This window comes from Myiozetetes cayanensis, unplaced genomic scaffold, assembly GCF_022539395.1.
Source record: "Myiozetetes cayanensis isolate MyiCay16 unplaced genomic scaffold, myiCay2020 scf305, whole genome shotgun sequence".
Taxonomy (NCBI): Eukaryota; Metazoa; Chordata; class Aves; order Passeriformes; family Tyrannidae; genus Myiozetetes; species Myiozetetes cayanensis.
The window spans coordinates 19,771-39,221 of record NW_026087528.1 but is presented as its reverse complement, the minus strand read 5'-3'; the positions used below and the strand labels follow the sequence as shown (position 1 = coordinate 39,221).

The 19,451-nt window shown below is 60.2% G+C and overlaps 1 protein-coding gene across 1 annotated transcript in view; it reads right to left on the bottom strand.

Annotated features, from left to right (window-relative positions):
- The window catches only part of LOC126645544 (helicase SRCAP-like), a 50,815-nt gene that overhangs the window by 14,222 nt on the left and 17,142 nt on the right, over positions 1 to 19,451 (bottom strand). Inside the window, 9 exon segments of the mRNA XM_050326073.1 lie at positions 128 to 320; positions 4,318 to 4,487; positions 8,626 to 8,762; positions 11,900 to 12,077; positions 13,997 to 14,352; positions 16,769 to 16,799; positions 16,802 to 16,863; positions 17,680 to 17,769; positions 18,306 to 18,387. Of these exon segments, the coding sequence (XP_050182030.1) occupies positions 128 to 320; positions 4,318 to 4,487; positions 8,626 to 8,762; positions 11,900 to 12,077; positions 13,997 to 14,352; positions 16,769 to 16,799; positions 16,802 to 16,863; positions 17,680 to 17,769; positions 18,306 to 18,387 (1,299 nt within the window).

Here is a 19,451-nt window from a genome sequence, read left to right as displayed (position 1 = left end):
TAAATGATCCCAGGTGTGTGTAAATGATCCCAGGTGTGTGTAAATGATCCCAGGTGTGTGTAAATGATCCCAGGTGTCCCCAGGTGTGTGTCAATGCCCCCAGGTGTGTCCCAGGTAAATGCCCCACCTTGTGCAGCCTCTTGACCAGGCCGTCGTTGTACTCCTGGCTGCCCTCGATCATGCCGGTGAGGGGGTTGTGGAACCACTCCCGGAACTCCCGGTGGGATTGGAACACCCTCGGCATCAGGAAGTGCATCAGGGACCAGAGCTCCATCAGAGAGTTCTGCAGCGGCGTCCCCGTCAGCAGCAGCCGGCGCTGGCTGGGGGGGACAGGTGAGGGGACAGGTGAGGGTCACACCTGGGCACCCACAGGTAACCATCAGGTAGAACTGGGAGGCACTGGGAGGGACTGGGAGCCCCCACAGCTCCATCAGAGAGTTCTGCAGCGGCGTCCCCGTCAGCAGCAGCCGGCGCTGGCTGGGGGGGACAGGGGAGGGTCACACCTGGGCACCCACAGGTGACACCTGGGCACCCACAGGTGACACCTGGGCACCCACAGGTGATCCCAGAGCACCCACAGGTGACACCTGGGCACCCCCAGGTAACTACAGGTAACTCTCAGGTTAACTGGGAGGGACTGGGAGGGACTGGGAGGGACTGGGAGCCCCCACAGCTCCATCAGAGAGTTCTGCAGCGGCGTCCCCGTCAGCAGCAGCCGGCGCTGGCTGGGGGGGACAGGGGAGGGTCACACCTGGGCACCCACAGGTGACACCTGAGCACCCACAGGTGACACCTGAGCACCCACAGGTGACCTACAGGTAACCCTCAGGTAACCACAGGTGACACCTGAGCACCCATAGGTGACCCCTAGGCACCCACAGGTAACCACCAGGTAGTTACAGGTAACCCTCAGGTAGCCACAGGTGACCCCAGAGCACCCACAGGTGATCCCAGAGCACCCACAGGTGACACCTGGGCACCCACAGGTGACCCCAGAGCACCCACAGGTGACACCTGAGCACCCACAGGTAACCTACAGGTAGTTACAGTTTGGTACAGGTAACTTTTAGGTACCCACAGGTGACCCCTGCAGGTAGCCACAGGTAGATACAGGGGACCCCAGAGCACCCACAGGTAACCTCAGAGCACCCACAGGTGACACCTGGGCACCCACAGGTGACCCCAAAGCACCCATAGGTAACCTACAGGTAGTTACAGGTAGGTACAGGTAACTCTCAGGTAGACACAGGTGACACCTGGGCATCCATAAGTAACCTACAGGTAGTTACAGGTAGGTACAGGTAAGTCTCAGGTACCCACAGGTGACCCCAGAGCACCCACAGGTGACACCTGAGCACCCACAGGTAACCTACAGGTAGTTACAGGTACCCACAGGTAGCCACAAGTAACTCTCAGGTACCCACAGGTGACCCCAGAGCACCCCCAGGTGACCCCAGAGCACCCCCAGGTGACAGCTGGGTACCCACAGGTAACCCCAGAGCACCCACAGGTGACACCTGGGCACCCACAGGCGACACCTGAGCACCCACAGGTCACACCTGGGCACCCACAGGTGACCCCTGAACACCCACAGGTGACACCTGGGTACCCCCAGGTAGCCACAGGTAACTCTCAGGTAGCCACAGGTGACACCTGGGCACCCACAGGTGACACCTGGGCACCCACAGGTGACCCCAGAGCACCCACAGGTGACCCCAGAGCACCCACAGGTGACACCTGGGCACCCACAGGTGACCCCAGAGCACCCACAGGTGACACCTGGGCACCCACAGGTAACCTCAGAGCACCCACAGGTAACACCAGAGTACCCACAGGTGACACCTGGGTACCCACAGGTGACCCCAGAGCACCCACAGGTGACCCCAGAGCACCCACAAGTGACACTTGGGTACCCACAGGTCACACCTGAGCACCCACAGGTGATCCCAGAGCACCCACAGGTGATCCCAGAGCACCCACAAGTAACCCTCAGGTACCCACAGGTAACCACCAGGTACCCACAGGTAACCCCTGAGCACCCAAAAGCATCCAAAGGTACCCACAGGTGACCCCAGAGCACCCACAGGTCACACCTGAGCACCCACAGGTGACCCCAGAGCACCCATAGGTGACCCCAGAGCACCTACAGATTACCACCAGGTACCCACAGGTAACCTACAGGTACCCACAGGTGACACCTGGGCACGCACAGGTAACCCCAGATGTGTCCCAGTTCCCTCCCAGTCCCTCCCAGTTCCCTCCAGGTGCCCCCAGGTGTGCCCAGGTGTGCCCTTTTCCCACCTGTTGAAGTCGAGCAAGGACTGGAAGAAGTTCTGGATGTTCTGGGGCCTCCTCCAGGACCAGGAACTTCCATTTCCCTCCCAGTTCCCTCCCAGTCCCCCCAGTTCCCTCCCAGTCCCTCCAGGTGCTCTCAGGTGCCCCCAGGTGTGCCCAGGTGTGCCCCCTTTACCTGTTGAAGTCGAGTAGGGACTTGAAGAAGTTCTGGATGTTCTGGGGCCTCCTCCAGAACCAGCAACTTCCATTTCCCTCCCAGTTCCCTCCCAGTTCCCTCCCAGTGCCCCCAGGTGCTCTCAGGTGTCCCCAGGTGCCCCCAGGTGTGCCCTTTTCCCACCTGTTGAAGTTGAGTAAGGACTTGAAGAAGTTCTGGCTGTTCTGGGGCCTCCTCCAGGACCAGCAACTTCCAGTTCCCTCCCAGTTCCCTCCCAGTCTCTCCCAGTCCCCCCAGGTGCTCTCAGGTGCCCCCAGGTGTGCCCAGGTGTGCCCCCTTTACCTGTTGAAGTTGAGCAGGGACTGCCAGCGCTGGGACTTGATGTTCTGGGCCTCCTCCAGGACCAGGAACTTACAGTTCCCTCCCAGTTCCCTCCCAGTCCCTCCCAGTCCCCCCAGGTGTGCCCAGGTGCCCCCAGGTATGCCCAGGTGTGCCCCCTTTACCTGTTGAAGTCAAGCAAGGACTTGAAGAAGTTCTGGGGCCTCCTCCAGGACCAGCAACTTCCAGTTCCCTCCCAGTTCCCTCCCAGTCCCTCCCAGTCTCTCCCAGTCCCCCCAGGTGCTCTCAGGTGCCCCCAGGTGTGCCCAGGTGCCCCCAGGTGTGCCCCCTTTACCTGCTGAAGCCGAGCAGGGACTTGAAGAAGTTCTGGATGTTCTGGGGCCTCCTCCAAGACCAGGAACTTCCATTTCCCTCCCAGTCCCTCCCAGTCCCCTCCAGGTGCCCCCAGGTGCTCTCAGGTGCCCCCAGGTGTGCCCAGGTGTGCCCCCTCTACCTGTTGAAGTCAAACAAGGACTTGAAGAAGTTCTGGCTGTTCTGGGGCCTCCTCCAGGACCAGGAACTTCCATTTCCCTCCCAGTTCCCTCCCAGTTCCCTCCCAGTTCCCTCCCAGTGCCCCCAGGTGCCCCCAGGTGCTCTCAGGTGCCCCCAGGTGTGCCCAGGTGTGCCCAGGTGTGCCCCCTTTTCCCACCTGTTGAAGTCGAGCAAGGGCTTGAAGAAGTTCTGGCTGTTCTGGGGCCTCCTCCAGGACCAGGAACTTCCATTTCCCTCCCAGTCCCTCCCAGTTCCTCCCAGTTCCCCTCCAGGTGCCCCCAGGTGCCCCCAGGTGCCCCCAGGTGTGCCCAGGTGTGCCCTTTTCCCACCTGTTGAAGTTGAGCAGGGACTGCCAGCGCTGGGACTTGAAGTTCTTGATGTTCTGGGGTCTCCTCCAGGACCAGGAACTTCCATTTCCCTCCCAGCCCCTCCCAGGTGCCCCCAGGTGTGCCCAGGTGTGCCCAGGTGCTCTCAGGTGCCCCCAGGTGTGCCCTTTTCCCACCTGTTGAAGTTGAGCAGGGACTGCCAGCGCTGGGACTTGAAGTTCTTGATGTTCTGGGCCTCGTCCAGGATCAGGAACTTCCATTTCCCTCCCAGTTCCCTCCGAGTTCCCTCCAGGTGCCCCCAGGTGTGCCCAGGTGTGCCCAGGTGTGCCCTTTTCCCACCTGTTGAAGTTGAGCAGGGACTGCCAGCGCTGGGACTTGAAGTTCTGGATGTTCTGGGCCTCCTCCAGGACCAGCAACTTCCAGTTCCCTCCCAGTCCCTCCCAGGTGCCCCCAGGTGCCCCCAGGTGTGCCCAGGTGTGCCCAGGTGTGCCCTTTTTTACCTGTTGAAGTTGAGCAGGGACTGCCAGCGCTGGGACTTGAAGTTCTTGATGTTCTGGGCCTCGTCCAGGATCAGGAACTTCCATTTCCCTCCCAGTTCCCTCCCAGTCCCTCCAGGTGCCCCCAGGTGTGCCCAGGTGCCCCCAGGTGTGCCCAGGTGTGCCCTTTTCTCACCTGTTGAAGTTGAGCAGGGACTGCCAGCGCTGGGACTTGAAGTTCTTGATGTTCTGGGCCTCGTCCAGGATCAGGTACTTCCAGTTCTTGCGCCGGAAGGCCTGGTGGTCCTGCAGGACCAGCTTGTAGGACGTGATGCACACGTGGAACGCGTTCGGCTTCGTCCACCCCTGACAGGTGAGGCACAGGTGACCCCCAGGTGACCCCCAGGTGACCCCCAGCCCCCCCAGGTGCCCCCAGGTGGTCCTGCAGGACCAGCTTGTAGGACGTGATGCACACGTGGAACGCTGCTCGGCTCGGTCCACCCCTGACAGGTGAGGCACAGGTGACCCCAGGTGACTCCCAGGTGACCCCCAGCCCCCAGGTGCCCCCAGGTGGTCCTGCAGGACCAGCTTGTAGGACGTGATGCACGCGTGGAACGCTGTTCGCTGTCGTCCACCCTGACAGGTGAGGCACAGGTGACCCCCAGGTGACCCCAGGTGACCCCAGCCCCCAGGTGCCTCCCAGGTGGTCCTGCAGGACCAGCTTGTAGGACGTGATGCACACGTGGAACGCGTTTGGCTTCATCCACCCCTGACAGGTGAGGCACAGGTGAGTCACAGGTGACCCCCAGGTGACCCCCAGCCCCCCCAGGTGGTCCTGCAGGACCAGCTTGTAGGACGTGATGCACACGTGGAACGCGTTCGGCTTCGTCCACCCCTGACAGGTGAGGACCAGGTGAGTCACAGGTGACCCCCAGGTGACCCCCAGGTGACCCCCAGACCCCCCAGGTGCCCCCCTGGTGGTCCTGCAGGACCAGCTTGTAGGACGTGATGCACACGTGGAACGCGTCGCTTCTGTCCACCCCTGACAGGTGAGGCCCAGGTGAGTCACAGGTGACCCCCAGGTGACCCCCAGGTGACCCCCAGACCCCCCAGGTGGTCCTGCAGGACCAGCTTGTAGGACGTGATGCACACGTGGAACGCGTTCGGCTTCGTCCACCCCTGACAGGTGAGGCCCAGGTGAGTCACAGGTGACCCCCAGACCACCCAGGTGACCCCCAGACCCCCCAGGTGCCCCCCAGGTGGTCCTGCAGGACCAGCTTGTAGGACGTGATGCACACGTGGAACGCGTTCGGCTTCGTCCACCCCTGACAGGTGAGGCACAGGTGACCCCCAGGTGACCCCCAGGTGACCCCCAGACCCCCCCCAGGTGCCCCCCAGGAGGTCCTGCAGGACCAGCTTGTAGGACGGATGCACACGTGGAACGCGTTCGGCTTCGTCCACCCCTGACAGGTGAGGCACAGGTGACCCCCAGACTCCCCAGGTGACCCCAAGGATGATCCATCCCCAACCCTGTAAATGAGTCCCTATGGATCCCTGTGGATGTCAATGGATCCAGGTGTGTCCCAGGTGTGTCCCAGGTGACCCCCAGACCCCCCAGGTGAACAGGTGACATCCTACAGGTGACACTCCTATAATCCCCCAGGTGAGTCCCTATGGATCCCAATGGATGTCAATGGATCCAGGTGTGTCCCAGGTGACCCCAGACTCCCCCAGGTGACCCCACTTGGAATCCCCAGGTGAGTCCCTATGGATCCCAATGGATGCCAATGGATCCAGGTGATGGCCCAGGTGTGTCCCAGGTGACTCCCAGACCCCCCAGGTGACCCCACTTGGAATCCCCCAGGTGAGTCCCTATGGATCCCTGTGGATGTCAATGGATCCAGGTGTGGCCCAGGTGTGTCCCAGGTGACCCCCAGACCCCCCAGGTGACCCCACTTGGAATCCCCCAGGTGAGTCCCTATGGATCCCCATGGATGTCAATGGATCCAGGTGTGTCCCAGGTGTGTCCCAGGTGACCCCAGACCCCCCAGGTGACCCCCAGACCCCCAGGTGACCCCACTCACAATCCCCCAGGTGAGTCCCTATGGATCCCAATGGATGTCAATGGATCCAGGTGTGTCCCAGGTGACCCCCAGACCCCCCAGGTGACCCCACTTGGAATCCCCCAGGTGAGTCCCTATGGATCCCAATGGATCCAGGTGTGTCCCAGGTGACCCCCAGACCCCCAGGTGACCCCCAGACCCCCAGGTGACCCCACTCACAATCCCCCAGGTGAGTCCCTATGGATCCCAATGGATCCAGGTGTGTCCCAGGTGACCCCCAGACCCCCCAGGTGACCCCCAGACCCCCCAGGTGACCCCCAGGTGACCCCCAGACTCCCCAGGTGACCCCACTTAGAATCCCCCAGGTGAGTCCCTATGGATCCCTATGGATGTCAATGGATCCAGGTGTGTCCCAGGTGTGTCCCAGGTGTGTCCCTATAGATCCCAACATCCCCAGGTGTGTCTCTATAAATCCAGGTGTGTCCCAGGTGTATCCCTACAAATCCAGGTGCATCCCAGGTGACTCCCTCCATCTCCCACCATCTCCAGGTGTATCCCAGGTGTGTCTCAGATGTCTCCCTATAGATCCCAATGGATCCAGGTGTGCCCCAGGTGTATCCGTACAAATCCAGGTGTGTCCCTATAGATCCAGGTGTGGCCCAGGTGTGTCCCTCCATCTCCCACCGCCTCCAGGTATGTCCCAGGTAATTTCCCTCCATCTCCCAACATCTCCAGGTGTGCCCCAGGTGTTTCCCTATAGATCCCAACATCCCCAGGTGTGTCCCAGGTGTGTCACTATAGATCCAGGTGTGTCCCAGGTAACTCCTTCCATCACCCAACATCTCCAGGTGCATCCCAGATGTACCCCAGGTGTGTCCCAGGTGTGTCCCTACAGATCCAGGTGTGTCCCAGGTGTGTCCCAGGTGCATCCCAGGTGATTCCCTCCATCTCCCACCACCTCCAGGTGCATCCCAGGTGTGTCCCAGGTGTCTCCCTAGAGATCCCAATGGATCCAGGTGTGTCCCAGGTGTGTCCCTATAGAACCAGGTGCATCCCAAGTGTGTCCCTATGGATCCAGGTGTGTTCCAGGTGTGTCCCTCTATCTCCCAACATCTCCAGGTATGCCCCAGGTGTGCCCCAGGTGTGTCTCAGGTGATTCCCTCCTCCCAACATCTCCAGGTGTGCCATAGGTGTGTCCCTACAAATCCAGGTGTGCCCCAGGTGTGTCCCTATGGATCCAGGTGTGTTCCAGGTGTGTCCCAGGTGTTTCCCTCCATCTCCCAACATCTCCAGGTGTGCCCCAGGTGTGTCCCAGGTGATTCCCTCCATCTCCCAATATCTCCAGGTGTGTCCCAGGTGTGTCCCAGGTCACCCCCAGACCCCCCAGGTGACCCCCAGACCCCCCAGGTAAAGAGGTGATACCCTACAGGTGACACTCCTATAATCCCCCAGGTGAGTCCCTATGGATCCCTATGGATGTCAATGGATCCAGGTGTGTCCCAGGTGTGTCCCAGGTGATCTCCAGACCCCCCAGGTGACCCCACTTGGAATCCCCCAGGTGAGTCCCAATGGATCCCTATGGATGTCAATGGATCCAGGTGTGTCCCAGGTGTGTCCCTACAAATCCAGGTGTGTCCCAGGTGTGTCCCTACAAATCCAGGTATGTCCCAGGTGTGTCCCAGGTGTCTCCCTATAGAACCAGGTGTGTCCCTATGGATCCAGGTGTGTCCCAGGTGTGTCCCTACAGATCCAGGTGTGTCCCAGGTGTGTCCCTACAAATCCAGGTGTGTCCCAGGTGTGTTCAAAGTAACTCCCTCCATCTCCCACCACCTCCAGGTGTATCCCAGGTGTGTCCCAGGTAACTCCCAACATCTCCAGGTGTGTCCCAGGTGTGTCGCAGGTGTGTCCTAGGTGTGTCTCTCCCATTTCCCACCACCTCCAGGTGTGTCTCAAGTGTGTCCCTACAAATCCAGGTGTGTCCCAGGTGTGTCCCTATAGATCCCAACGTCTCCAGGTGTGTCCCAGGTGTGTCCCAGGTGTATCCCTACAAATCCAGGTGTGTCCCAGGTGTGTTCCTATGGATCCAGGTGTGTCTCAAGTGTGTCCCTACAAATCCAGGTGTGTCCCAGGTGTGTCCCAGGTGTGTTCCTATGGATCCAGGTGTGTCCCAGGTGTATCCCTACAAATCCAGGTGTGTCCCAGGTGTGTCCCAGGTGACTCCCTCCACCTCCCACCACTTCCAGGTGTATCCCAATGGCTCCAGGTGACTCCCTCCACCCCCAGGTGTGTCCCAGGTGTGTCCCAGGTGTGTCCCTCCATCTCCTACCACCTCCAGGTGTATCCCAGGTGTGTCCCTACAGATCCAGGTGTGTCCCAGGTGTGTCCCTATGGATCCAGGTGCATCCCAGGTGCGTCCCACCCCCCCCAGGTGAGGCTCTCACCTGTCTCTTGAGCCGCCGCTCCTTCTGGGCGCCGTAGTAGGTGAGGATCTTGAAGCTGGGACACCAGCGCTTGAGCTCCATCTCCCAGTTCAGCATCACCGACGTGGGCACGATGATCAGGTGAGGGCCCCAGCTACCTGTCCAGGGCAAAGAGGTACACCTGAGACCCTAAATGTCCCCAGAACCTGCCCAGGTGTCACCCAAAGGTGCCCAGGTGAGTCCCCCCCCATCCCTTCCCCCGAGCTCCATCTCCCAGTTCAGCATCACCGACGTGGGCACGATGATCAGGTGAGGGCCCCAGCTACCTGTCCAGGGCACAGGGGCACACCTGAGACCCCCAACCTGCCCAAAACCTGCCCAGGTGAGTCCTGGACACCCCAGAACCTGCCCAGGTGAGTCCCCCCCCACCCCTTCCCCCGAGCTCCATCTCCCAGTTCAGCATCACCGACGTGGGCACGATGATCAGGTGAGGGCCCCAGCTACCTGTCCAGGGCAAACAGGTACACCTGAGACCCTCAACCTGCCCAAAACCTGCCCAAAACCTGCCCAGGTGAGTCCCCACCCCCCCCTTCCCCCTGAGCTCCATCTCCCAGTTCAGCATCACCGACGTGGGCACGATGATCAGGTGAGGGCCCCAGCTACCTGTCCAGGGCAAACAGGTACACCTGAGTCCCTAAATGTCCCCAAAACCTGCCCAGGTGAGTCCCCAACCCCCCCATTCCCAGAGCTCCATCTCCCAGTTCAGCATCACCGACGTGGGCACGATGATCAGGTGAGGGCCCCAGCTACCTGTCCAGGGCACAGGGGCACACCTGAGACCCCCAACCTGCCCAGAACCTGCCCAAAACCTGCCCAGGTGAGTCCTGGACACCCCAAAACCTGCCCAGGTGAGTCCCCACCCCCCCCTCCCCCCGAGCTCCATCTCCCAGTTCAGCATCACCGACGTGGGCACGATGATCAGGTGAGGGCCCCAGCTACCTGTGCAGGGCCAAAACTGACCAGGTGAGTCCCTCAACCTGCCCAAAACCTGCCCAGGTGGGTCCTGGACACCCCCCATGAACCTTAAAGGTGCTCAGGTGTCACCTAAAGGTGCCCAGGTGTGCCCTGAAGGTGCTCAGGTGGCACCTAAAGGTGCCCAGGTGGGTCTCAGGTGGCTCCTGGACACCCCCCATGAACCTTAAAGGTGCTCAGGTGTCACCTAAAGAGCCCAGGTGGGTCTTGGAGACCTCAAAACCTGCCCAGGTGTCACCTAAAGGTGCCCAGGTGGGTCCTGGAGACCCCAAAAAGGTGTCCAGGTGGGTCTCAGGTGGGTCCTGGACATCCCCCATGAACCCTAAAGGTGCCCAGGTGGGTCCTGGAGACCCCAAAAAGGTGCCCAGGTGGGTCTCAGGTGGCTCCTGGACACCCCTCACGAACCCTAAAGGTGCTCAGGTGTCACCTAAAGGTGCTCAGGTGGGTCCTGGACACTCCCCATGAACCCTAAAGATGCCCAGGTGGGTCCTGAAGACCCCAAAAAGGTACCCAGGTGGGTCTCAGGTGAGTCCTGGACACCCCTCATGAACCCTAAAGGTGCCCAGGTGAGTCCTGGACACCCCCCATGAACTCTAAAGGTGCTCAGGTGGCACCTAAAGGAGCCCAGGTGGGTCCTGGAGACCCCAAAACCTGCTCGGGTGTCACCTAGAGGTACCCAGGTAGTTCCTGGACACCCCTCATGAACCCTAAGGGTGCTCAGGTGTCACCTAAAGGTGCCAAGGTGTGTCCTGGAGACCCCAAAAAGGTATCCAGGTGAGTCCTGGACACCCCCCATGAACCCTAAAGGTGCCCAGGTGTCACCTAAAGATGCCCAGGTGTGTCCTGGAGACCCCAAAAAGGTGCCCAGGTGAGTCCTGGACACCCCCCATGAACCCTAAAGGTGCCCAGGTGTCACCTAAAGGTGCCCAGATGGGTCCTGGAGACCCCAAAAAGGTGCCCAGGTGAGTCCTGGACAACCCCCATGAACCCTAAAGGTGCCCAGGTGTCACCTAAAGGTGCCCAGATGGGTCCTGGAGACCCCAAAAAGGTACCCAGGTGGGTCTCAGGTGGCTCCTGGACACCCCCCACGAACCCTAAAGGTGCTCAGGTGGCACCTAAAGGAGCCCAGGTGGGTCCTGGAGACCCCAAAAAGGTGCCCAGGTGAGTCCTGGACAACCCCCATGAACCCTAAAGCAGCCCAGGTGGGTCCTGGACACCCCAAAACCTGGTCAGGTGTCACCTCAAGGTGCCCAGGTGAGACCTAAAGGTGAGTTTTTAACCCTTCCCACCCCATTTTTTCCCCAATTTTCCCCATTTTTTCCCAGATTTCCCCCTCTCCTCAGGGTTTTCTCCCCTTTCCCCGGGGTTCTCTCCCCCCCAGGTGTGCCCAGGTGAGCTCAGGTGACCCCCAGGTGTCTCCCAGCACCTTTTTGGGGGGTCTCTCACCCCTTTTTAACCCTTTCCACCCCACTTTTTCCCACATTTCACCCATTTTTTCCCAAATTTCACCTTTTTTTTGAGGTTTTTCCCCATTTTCTCAGGGTTTTCTCCCCCCCAGGTGTGCCCAGGTGAGCTCAGGTGACCCCCAGGTGTCTCCCAGGACCTTTTTGGGGGGTCTCTCACCCATTTTTAACCCTTTCCACCCCATTTTTTCCCAGATTTCACTTCTTTTTTCTCAAATTTCACCTTTTTTTTGAGCTTTTTCCCCATTTTCTCAGGGTTTTCTCCTCCCAGTTGTGCTCAGGTGACCCCCAGGTGTCTCCCAGCACCTTTTTGGGGGATTTCCCACCCCATTTTTAACCCTTTCCACCTTATTTTTTCCCAGATTTCCCCCTCTCCTCAGGGTTTTCTCCCCTTTTCTTGGGGTTTTCCCCCCCCCAGGTGTGCCCAGGTGAGCTCAGGTGACCCCCAGGTGTCTCCCAGCACCTTTTTGGGGGGCTCCTCACCTATTTTTAGGGGTTTCTCACCCCTTCCCACCCCATTTTTTCCCTGATTTCCCCCATTTTTTCCCAGATTTCCCCATTTCCTCAGGGTTTTCTCCAGATTTCTCCCCTTTTTTGGAATTTTCTCCTCCCCAGGTGTGCCCAGGTGAGCTCAGGTGACCCCCAGTTGTCTCCCAGCACTTTTTAGGGGGTCTCTCACTCATTTTTAACCCTTTCCACCCCATTTTTCCCAGATTTCACCCATTTTTTCCCAAATTTCCCCATTTCCTCGGGGTTTTTTCCCCTTTCCCCGTGGTTCTCTCCCCCCCAGGTGTGCCCACCTTTCTCGCAGGCCAGGTGTGCCAGCAGGGAGATGGTCTGGATGGTCTTGCCCAGCCCCATCTCGTCAGCCAGGATCCCGTTCAGCTTCTTCTCGTACATGGTCACCAGCCAGTCCAGCCCGATGTGCTGGTACTCCCTGAGCGTGCCCCGCAGCAGGTGGGGGATGGGCGTCTTCACCTGGCACAGGTGAGGTCACCAGGTGAGATTCAGACCCCCCAGGTGACCCCCCTGGTACTCCCTGAGCGTGCCCCGCAGCAGGTGGGGGATGGGCGTCTTCACCTGGCACAGGTGAGACCCCCAGGTGAGATTCAGACCCCCCAAATCACCCCCAGACCCCCCAGGTGACCCCACTCAAAATCCCCCAGGTGACCCCCCTGGTACTCCCTCAGCGTGCCCCGCAGCAGGTGGGGGATGGGCGTCTTCACCTGGCACAGGTGAGACCCCCAGGTGAGATTCAGACCCCCCAAATCACCCCCAGACCCCAGGTGACCCCACTCAAAATCCCCAGGTGACCCCCCTGGTACTCCCTGAGCGTGCCCCGCAGCAGGTGGGGGATGGGCGTCTTCACCTGGCACAGGTGAGACCCACAGGTGAGATTTGGGGTCCTCAGGTGACCCCCAAACCCCCCAGGTGACCCCTCCCAGGTGACCCCCCTGGTACTCCCTCAGCGTGCCCCGCAGCAGGTGGGGGATGGGCGTCTTCACCTGGCACAGGTGAGACCCTCAGGTGACCCCCAGACCCCCCAGGTGACCCCCAGACCCCCCAGGTGACCCCACGGATGATCCATCCCCAACCCTGTAAATGAGTCCCTATGGATCCCTATGGATGCCAATGGATCCAGGTGTGCCCAGGTGTGTCCCTATGGATCCCAATGTGTCCAGGTGTGTCCCTAAGGATCCCAGTGGATCCAGGTGTGTCCAGGAGTGCCCCCATGGATCCAGGTGTGTCCCTATGGATCCCAATGAATCCAGGTGTGTCTCAGGTGTGCCCAAATGTGTCCAGGTGTGTCCCTAAGGATCCCAATGGATCCAGGTGTATCCCAGGTGTGCTCAGGTGTGCCCAGGTGTGCCCCTCACCTGTGTGGTGGCCAGGGTGTACCCCTTGGGCTGGAGGCTGTGCCCAGGTGTTCCCAGGTGTGCCCAGGTGTATCCAGGTGTATCTGAGCTGTTCCCAGGTGTACCCAGGTGTATCTGAGCTGTTCCCAGCTGTACCCAGGTGTGCCCAGGTGTACCCAGGTGTATCTGAGCTGTTCCCAGCTGTACCCAGGTGTGCCCAGGTGTGCCCCTCACCTGTGTGGTGGCCAAGGTGTACCCCTTGGGCTGGAGGCTGTGCCCAGGTGTGCCCAGGTGTACCCAGGTGTATCTGAACTGTTCCCAGGTGTACCCAGGTGTGCCCAGCTTTATCTGAGCTGTTCCCAGGTGTACCCAGGTGTGCCCAGGTGTGCCCCTCACCTGTGTGGTGGCCAGGGTGTACCCCTTGGGCTGGAGGCTGTGCCCAGGTGTACCCAGGTGTGCCCAGGTGTGTCCCCATGGATCCAGGTGTACCCCCATGAATCCAAGGTGTGCCCAGGTGTACCCAGGTGTACCCAGGTGTACCCAGGTGTGCCCCTCACCTGTGTGGTGGCCAGGGTGTACCCCTTGGGCTGGAGGCTGTGCCCAGGTGTACCCAGGTGTGCCCAGGTGTGCCCAGGTGTGTCCCCATGGATCCCAATGGACCCAGCTGTGCCCAGGTGTATCTGAACTGTTCCCAGCTGTACCCAGGTGTGCCCAGGTGTACCCAGGTGTGCCCAGGTGTGCCCCTCACCTGTGTGGTGGCCAGGGTGTACCCCTTGGGCTGGAGGCTGTGCCCAGGTGTGCCCAGGTGTACCCAGGTGTATCCCCATGGATCCAGATGTATCTCAGGTGTTCCCAGGTGTGCCCAGGTGTGCCCCTCACCTGTGTGGTGGCCAGGGTGTACCCCTTGGGCTGGAGGCTGTGCCCAGGTGTGCCCAGGTGTACCCAGGTGTATCCAGGTGTATCTCAGCTGTTCCCAGCTGTATCTGAGGTGTACCCAGGTGTACCCAGGTGTACCCAGGTGTGCCCAGGTGTGCCCCTCACCTGTGTGGTGGCCAGGGTGTACCCCTTGGGCTGCAGACTCTCAGCAGCAGCGGCGATGTCGCTGATCTCCTTCTTGGGGGCGGAGCCTCCTCCCCCGGCCCCGCCCCCTCCCCCTGCACCGGTGGGCGGGGCCGGGGCGGGGCCATCGGCGGCCCCGCCCCCTCCTGGGGCCACCTGGGCGGGAGGGGCGGGGTCTTCTGCTCCTCCTCCTCCTCCTGCCCCTCCCCCTCCTCCTCCTCCTCCTCCTCCTTCCTCCTCCTCTTCCTCATCATCGTCATCATCTTCATCTTCATCCTCCTCATCCTCGTCCTCCTCCTCCTCCTCCTCGTCCTCCTCGCTGTCGCCCCCCGGGGACTCTGGGGGAGGGGGCACAGGTGAGGTTTGGGGGGGTTACAGGTGAGGTTTGGGGGTTACAGGTGAGTTTGGGGGGTTACAGGTGAGTTTGGGGGTTACAGGTGAGGTTTGGGGGGTTACAGGTGAGTTTGGGGGTTACAGGTGAGTTTGGGGGGTTACAGGTGAGGTTTGGGGGTTACAGCTGAGTTTGGGGGTTACAGGTGAGGTTTGGGGGATTACAGGTGAGGTTTGGGGGTTACAGGTGAAGTTTGGGGGTTACAGGTGAGTTTGGGGGTTACAGGTGAGGTTTGGGGGTTACAGGTGAGTTTGGGGGTTACAGGTGAAGTTTGGGGGGTTACAGGTGAGGCTTGGGGGGTTACAGGTGAGGTTTGGGGGGTACAGGTGAGTTTGGGGGTTACAGGTGAGTTTGGGGGTTACAGGTGAGGTTTTGGGGTTACAGGTGAGGTTTTGGGGTTAAAGGTGAGGTTCAGGGGTTACAGGTGAGGTTTGGGGGTTACAGGTGAGTTTGGGGGGTTACAGGTGAGGTTTGGGGGTTACAGGTGAGTTTGGGGGTTACAGGTGAGGTTTGGGGGTTAGAGGTGAGGTTTGGGGGTTACAGGTGAGTTTGGGGGTTACAGGTGAGGTTTAGGGGTTACAGGTGAGGTTTGGGGGTTACAGGTGAGTTTGGGGGTTACAGGTGAGGTTTGGGGGTTACAGGTGAGTTTGGGGGTTACAGGTGAGTTTGGGGGTTACAGGTGAGGTTTGGGGGTTACAGGTGAGGTTTGGGGGGGTTACAGGTGAGGTTTGGGGGGGTTAGAGGTGAGGTTTGGGGGTTACAGGTGAGTTTGGGGGGTTACAGGTGAGGTTTAGGGGGTTACAGGTGAGTTTGGGGGGGAGGGGCCACAGCAGGAGCCCAAAAGTCGCAGCTGACCCCAAAAATCCTCCCCAGGTAAACCCAAAACCTCTTCAGGTGACCCCAAAACCCCCCCAAAAACCCTCCAGGTAACCCCAAAACCCTCCCAGGTGACCCCAAAACCACCCAAAAAAGCCTTAAAGCGACCCCAAAACTTCCTCAGGTAACCCCAAAACCCTCCCAGGTGACCCCAAAACTCTCCCAGGTAACCCCAAACTCCCCCAGGTGACCCCAAAACCCCACCCTGGAGACCCCAAAACCCCTTCAGGTGACCCCAAAAGCCCTTCAGGTGCCCCCAAACCCCCCCAGGTGTGCCCAGGAGACCCCAACCCCCCCCCAAATGTGCCCAGGCGTGCCCAGGTGTGCCCAGGTGACCCCAAAACCCCACCCAGGGGACCCCAAAATCCCACCTAGGTGACCCCAAAAACCTTTCAGGGGCCCCCAACCTCCCCCCAGGTGTGCCCAGGTGTGCCCAGGTGACCCCCAAACCCCCCCAGGTGTGCCCAGGTGACCCCTAAAGCTCCACCAAGGGGACCCCAAAACCCCTTCAGGTGACTCCAACCCCCCTCCAGGTGTGCCCAGGAGACCCCAAACTCCTCCCAGGTGTGCCCAGGAGATCCCAACCCCCCAGGTATGCCCAGGTGTGCCCAGGTGACCCCAAAACCCCATCCAAGGGACCCCAAAACCCTTTCAGGTGACCCCAAACTCCTCCCAGGTGTGCCCAGGTGACCCCAAAACCCCTTCAGGTGACCCCAACCCCCCTCCAGGTGTGCCCAGGTGCGCCCAGAAGACCCCAAAGCCCCCCCCAGGGGACCCCAAAACCCCACCCAGGGGGCACCAAAACCCCCCAAACCACCCCAAAACCCCTTCAGGTAACCCCAAACCCCTCCCAGGCATGCCCAGGTGTGCCCAGGAGACCCCAAACCCCTCCCAGGTGTGCCCAGGCGTGCCCAAGTGTGCCCAGGTGTGCCCAAATGACCCCAAAACATCACCCAAGGGATCCCAAAACCTCCCAAAACACCCCAAAACCCCTTCAGGTGACCCCAAAACCCCTTCAGGTGACCCCAAACCCCTCCCAGGTGTGCCCAGGTGTGCCCAGGTGACCCCAAACCCCTCCCAGGTGTGCCCAGGTGTGTCCAGGTGTGCCCAGGTGACCCCCAAACCCCTCCCAGGTGTGCCCAGGTGTGCCCAGGTGACCCCGAAAGCCCCCCCAGGTGTGCCCAGGTGACCCCAAAACCCCTTCAGATGACCCCCAAAGCCCCCTCAGGTGTGCCCAGGTGACCCCCAAAGCCCCCCCAGGTGTGCCCAGGTGACCCCAAAACCCCTTCAGATGACCCCCAAAGCCCCCCCAGGTGTGCCCAGGTGACCCCCAAAGCCCCCCCAGGTGTGCCCAGGTGACCCCAAAACCCCTTCAGATGACCTCAAATCCCCCCCAGGTGTGCCCAGGCGTGCCCAGGTGTGCCCAGGAGAACCCAAATCCCCCCCAGGCGTGCCCAGGTGTGCCCAGGTGTGCCCAGGTGCGGTACCTGAGCGGGTGCTGCTGGCGCCGGGGCGGAGTCGCCAGTCGGCGAAGTCGGCGCGCCGCCGTAGCGCTGGAGCAGCTCCTCCATCGGCAGAGCACCTGTAGAAACACACCTGGGGGGTCACCTGGGGGATTTGGGGGGATTTGAGGGGATTTGGGGGAGATTTGGGGGGGATTTGGGGGGATTTGAGATCATTTTGGGGGGTTATTTATGGGTTTAGGGGGAGATTTGGGGGGATTTGGAGCAGCTCCTCCATCGGCAGAGCACCTGGAAAAACACCTGGGAACTCACCTGGGGGGCACCTGTGGGGGTTTGGGAGGGATTTGGGGGGGATTTGGGAGGATTTGGGGGGATTTTGGGGGAATTTGGGGGATTTTTGGGGATTTGGGGGGTTTAGGGGTTATTTGGGGGTTTAGGGGATTTGGAGCAGCTCCTCCATCGGCAGGGCACCTGGAAAACACACCTGGGGGTCACCTGGGGGGCACCTGGGGGGATTTGAGGGGATTTAGGGGATTTTGGGGGATTTGGGGGATTTGAGGGGATTTGGAGGTGATTTGGGGGGGATTTTGGGTTATTTGGGGTTTAGGGGATTTGGAGCAGCTCCTCCATCGGCAGAGCACCTGGAACACACCTGGGGGTCACCTGGGGGGCACCTGGGGAGTTGGGGGGATTTGGGGAGGATTTTGGGGATTTGGAGGTTTTTTTTGGGGAGTTTTGGGAGGTTTCTTGGGGAGTTTTGGGGGGATTTTTGAGGGAATTTTGGGGGGATTTATTGGGGAGTTTTTGGGGGGTTTTTTGGGGAGTTTTGGGGGGTTTCTTGGGGAGTTTTGAGGGTTTTTTTGGGGGATTTTTGTGGGAATTTTGGGGGAGTCTTGGGGGAGTTTTGGAGAGTTTCCTGGGGTGTCTCCACCCACCCTCTCGGGCGAGGTCGTCGAGCTCCTGCTGGTGGTCGACGTCGCCCTCGAGCCGCTCCTGGGCCGCGATCGTGTCCTCCTCGTCCTCCCCTGGGGGGGGAAAAAAACACCCCAAAAACGGTTGAAAACACCCCAAAACCGGCTAAAAATGCCCCAAAAACCACTAAAAATGCCCCAAAACCAGCTGAAAATGCCCCAAAAATGGCCAAAAATGCCCCAAAAGTGCCCTAAAATGCCCCAAAAACGGTTGTAAGTGCCCCAAAAACCGCTAAAAACGCCCCAAAAATAGCTGAAAACGCCCCAAAAACGGCTGAAAATGCCCCAAAAATGGTTGAAAACACCCCAAAAACAGTTGAAAATGCACCAAAAACGGCTGAAAACGCCCCAAAAACGGTTGAAAATACACCAAAAACAGCTGAAAAAGCACCAAAAACAGCTGAAAACGCCCCAAAAATGGCCGAAAATGCCCCAAAAACAGCTAAAACGCTTCAAAAGCGCTGGAGCCCCAAAATGCTCCACCCCTTCAAGATTTTTTCCACCCCCCCCAAAATCTCTTCCAGCCCCCCCAAAACTGGAATTTTTTCCCCTTTTTTCCTCTTACCCGTTTTGCCCCATTTTTGCCTCACCCTCCTCGTCGTCGGCGGCGAATTCGTCGTCGTCCTCGCGGGGTCCCCAGGGCGGGGGGGTCCTGTCCCTCCCAGCAGGGGGCTGAAAGGGGAGGGGCCCCAGTGACACCTCTGGGGTCCTCCCGCGGGGGAGGGTCAGGAGAAGGGGGTCGTTACCTGCGGGGGAGGGGCCCAGGAGGTCCCCCAGGGGTCTCGGCCCCTCCCCCTCTGAGGGCGGGGGGGCGTGGGGAGGTGCCTGCAGGAGAGAAGGGGGAGGGTGGAATGAGGGAGGGGTCGTGGGGAGGGAGTGGCCCCCAGACCCAGGTGGCCCCAGACCCCCAGGTGACACAGATTCACACCCAGGTGACCCCAGACCCCCAGGTGACACCCAGACCCCCAGGTGACTCACCCAGACCCCCAGGTGACACAATTGACACCAGGTGGCACCTAGCCCCAGGTGACACTTGGAAATTTAGTGACACCCAGACCCCCAGGTGACACCCAGACCCCCAGGTGACACAATTGACACCCAGACCCCAGGTGACACAGGTGACACCCAGACCCCCCAGGTGACACAATTGACACCCAGACCCCCCAGGTGACACCAGAGTTGACACCCAGACCCCCTAGGTGACACCCAGACCCCCAGGTGACACAGACCTGACACCCAGGTGACACCCAGACCCCCAGGTGACACAATTGACACCCAGACCCCCCAGGTGACACCCAGACCCCCCAGGTGACACAATTGACACCCAGGTGACACAATTGACACCCAGGTGACACCCAGACCCCCCCAGGTGACACAATTGACACCCAGGTGACACAATTGACACCCAGACCCCCCCCAGGTGACACCCAGACCCCCAGGTGACACCCAGACCCCCAGGTGACACAAATGACACCCAGGTGACACAATTGACACCCAGACCCCCAGGTGACCCCAGACCCCCAGGTGACACAATTGACACCCAGACCCCCAGGTGACACAATTGACACCCAGGTGACACCAATTGGTGACCCCCAGGACCCCCAGGTGACACCCCAGAACCCCAGGTGACACCCAGGTGACACCCAGGTGACACAATTGACACCAACCCCCCAGGTGACACCCAGGTGACACAATTGAACACCCAGACCCCCTAGATCCCATCAGCCCCCCAATTA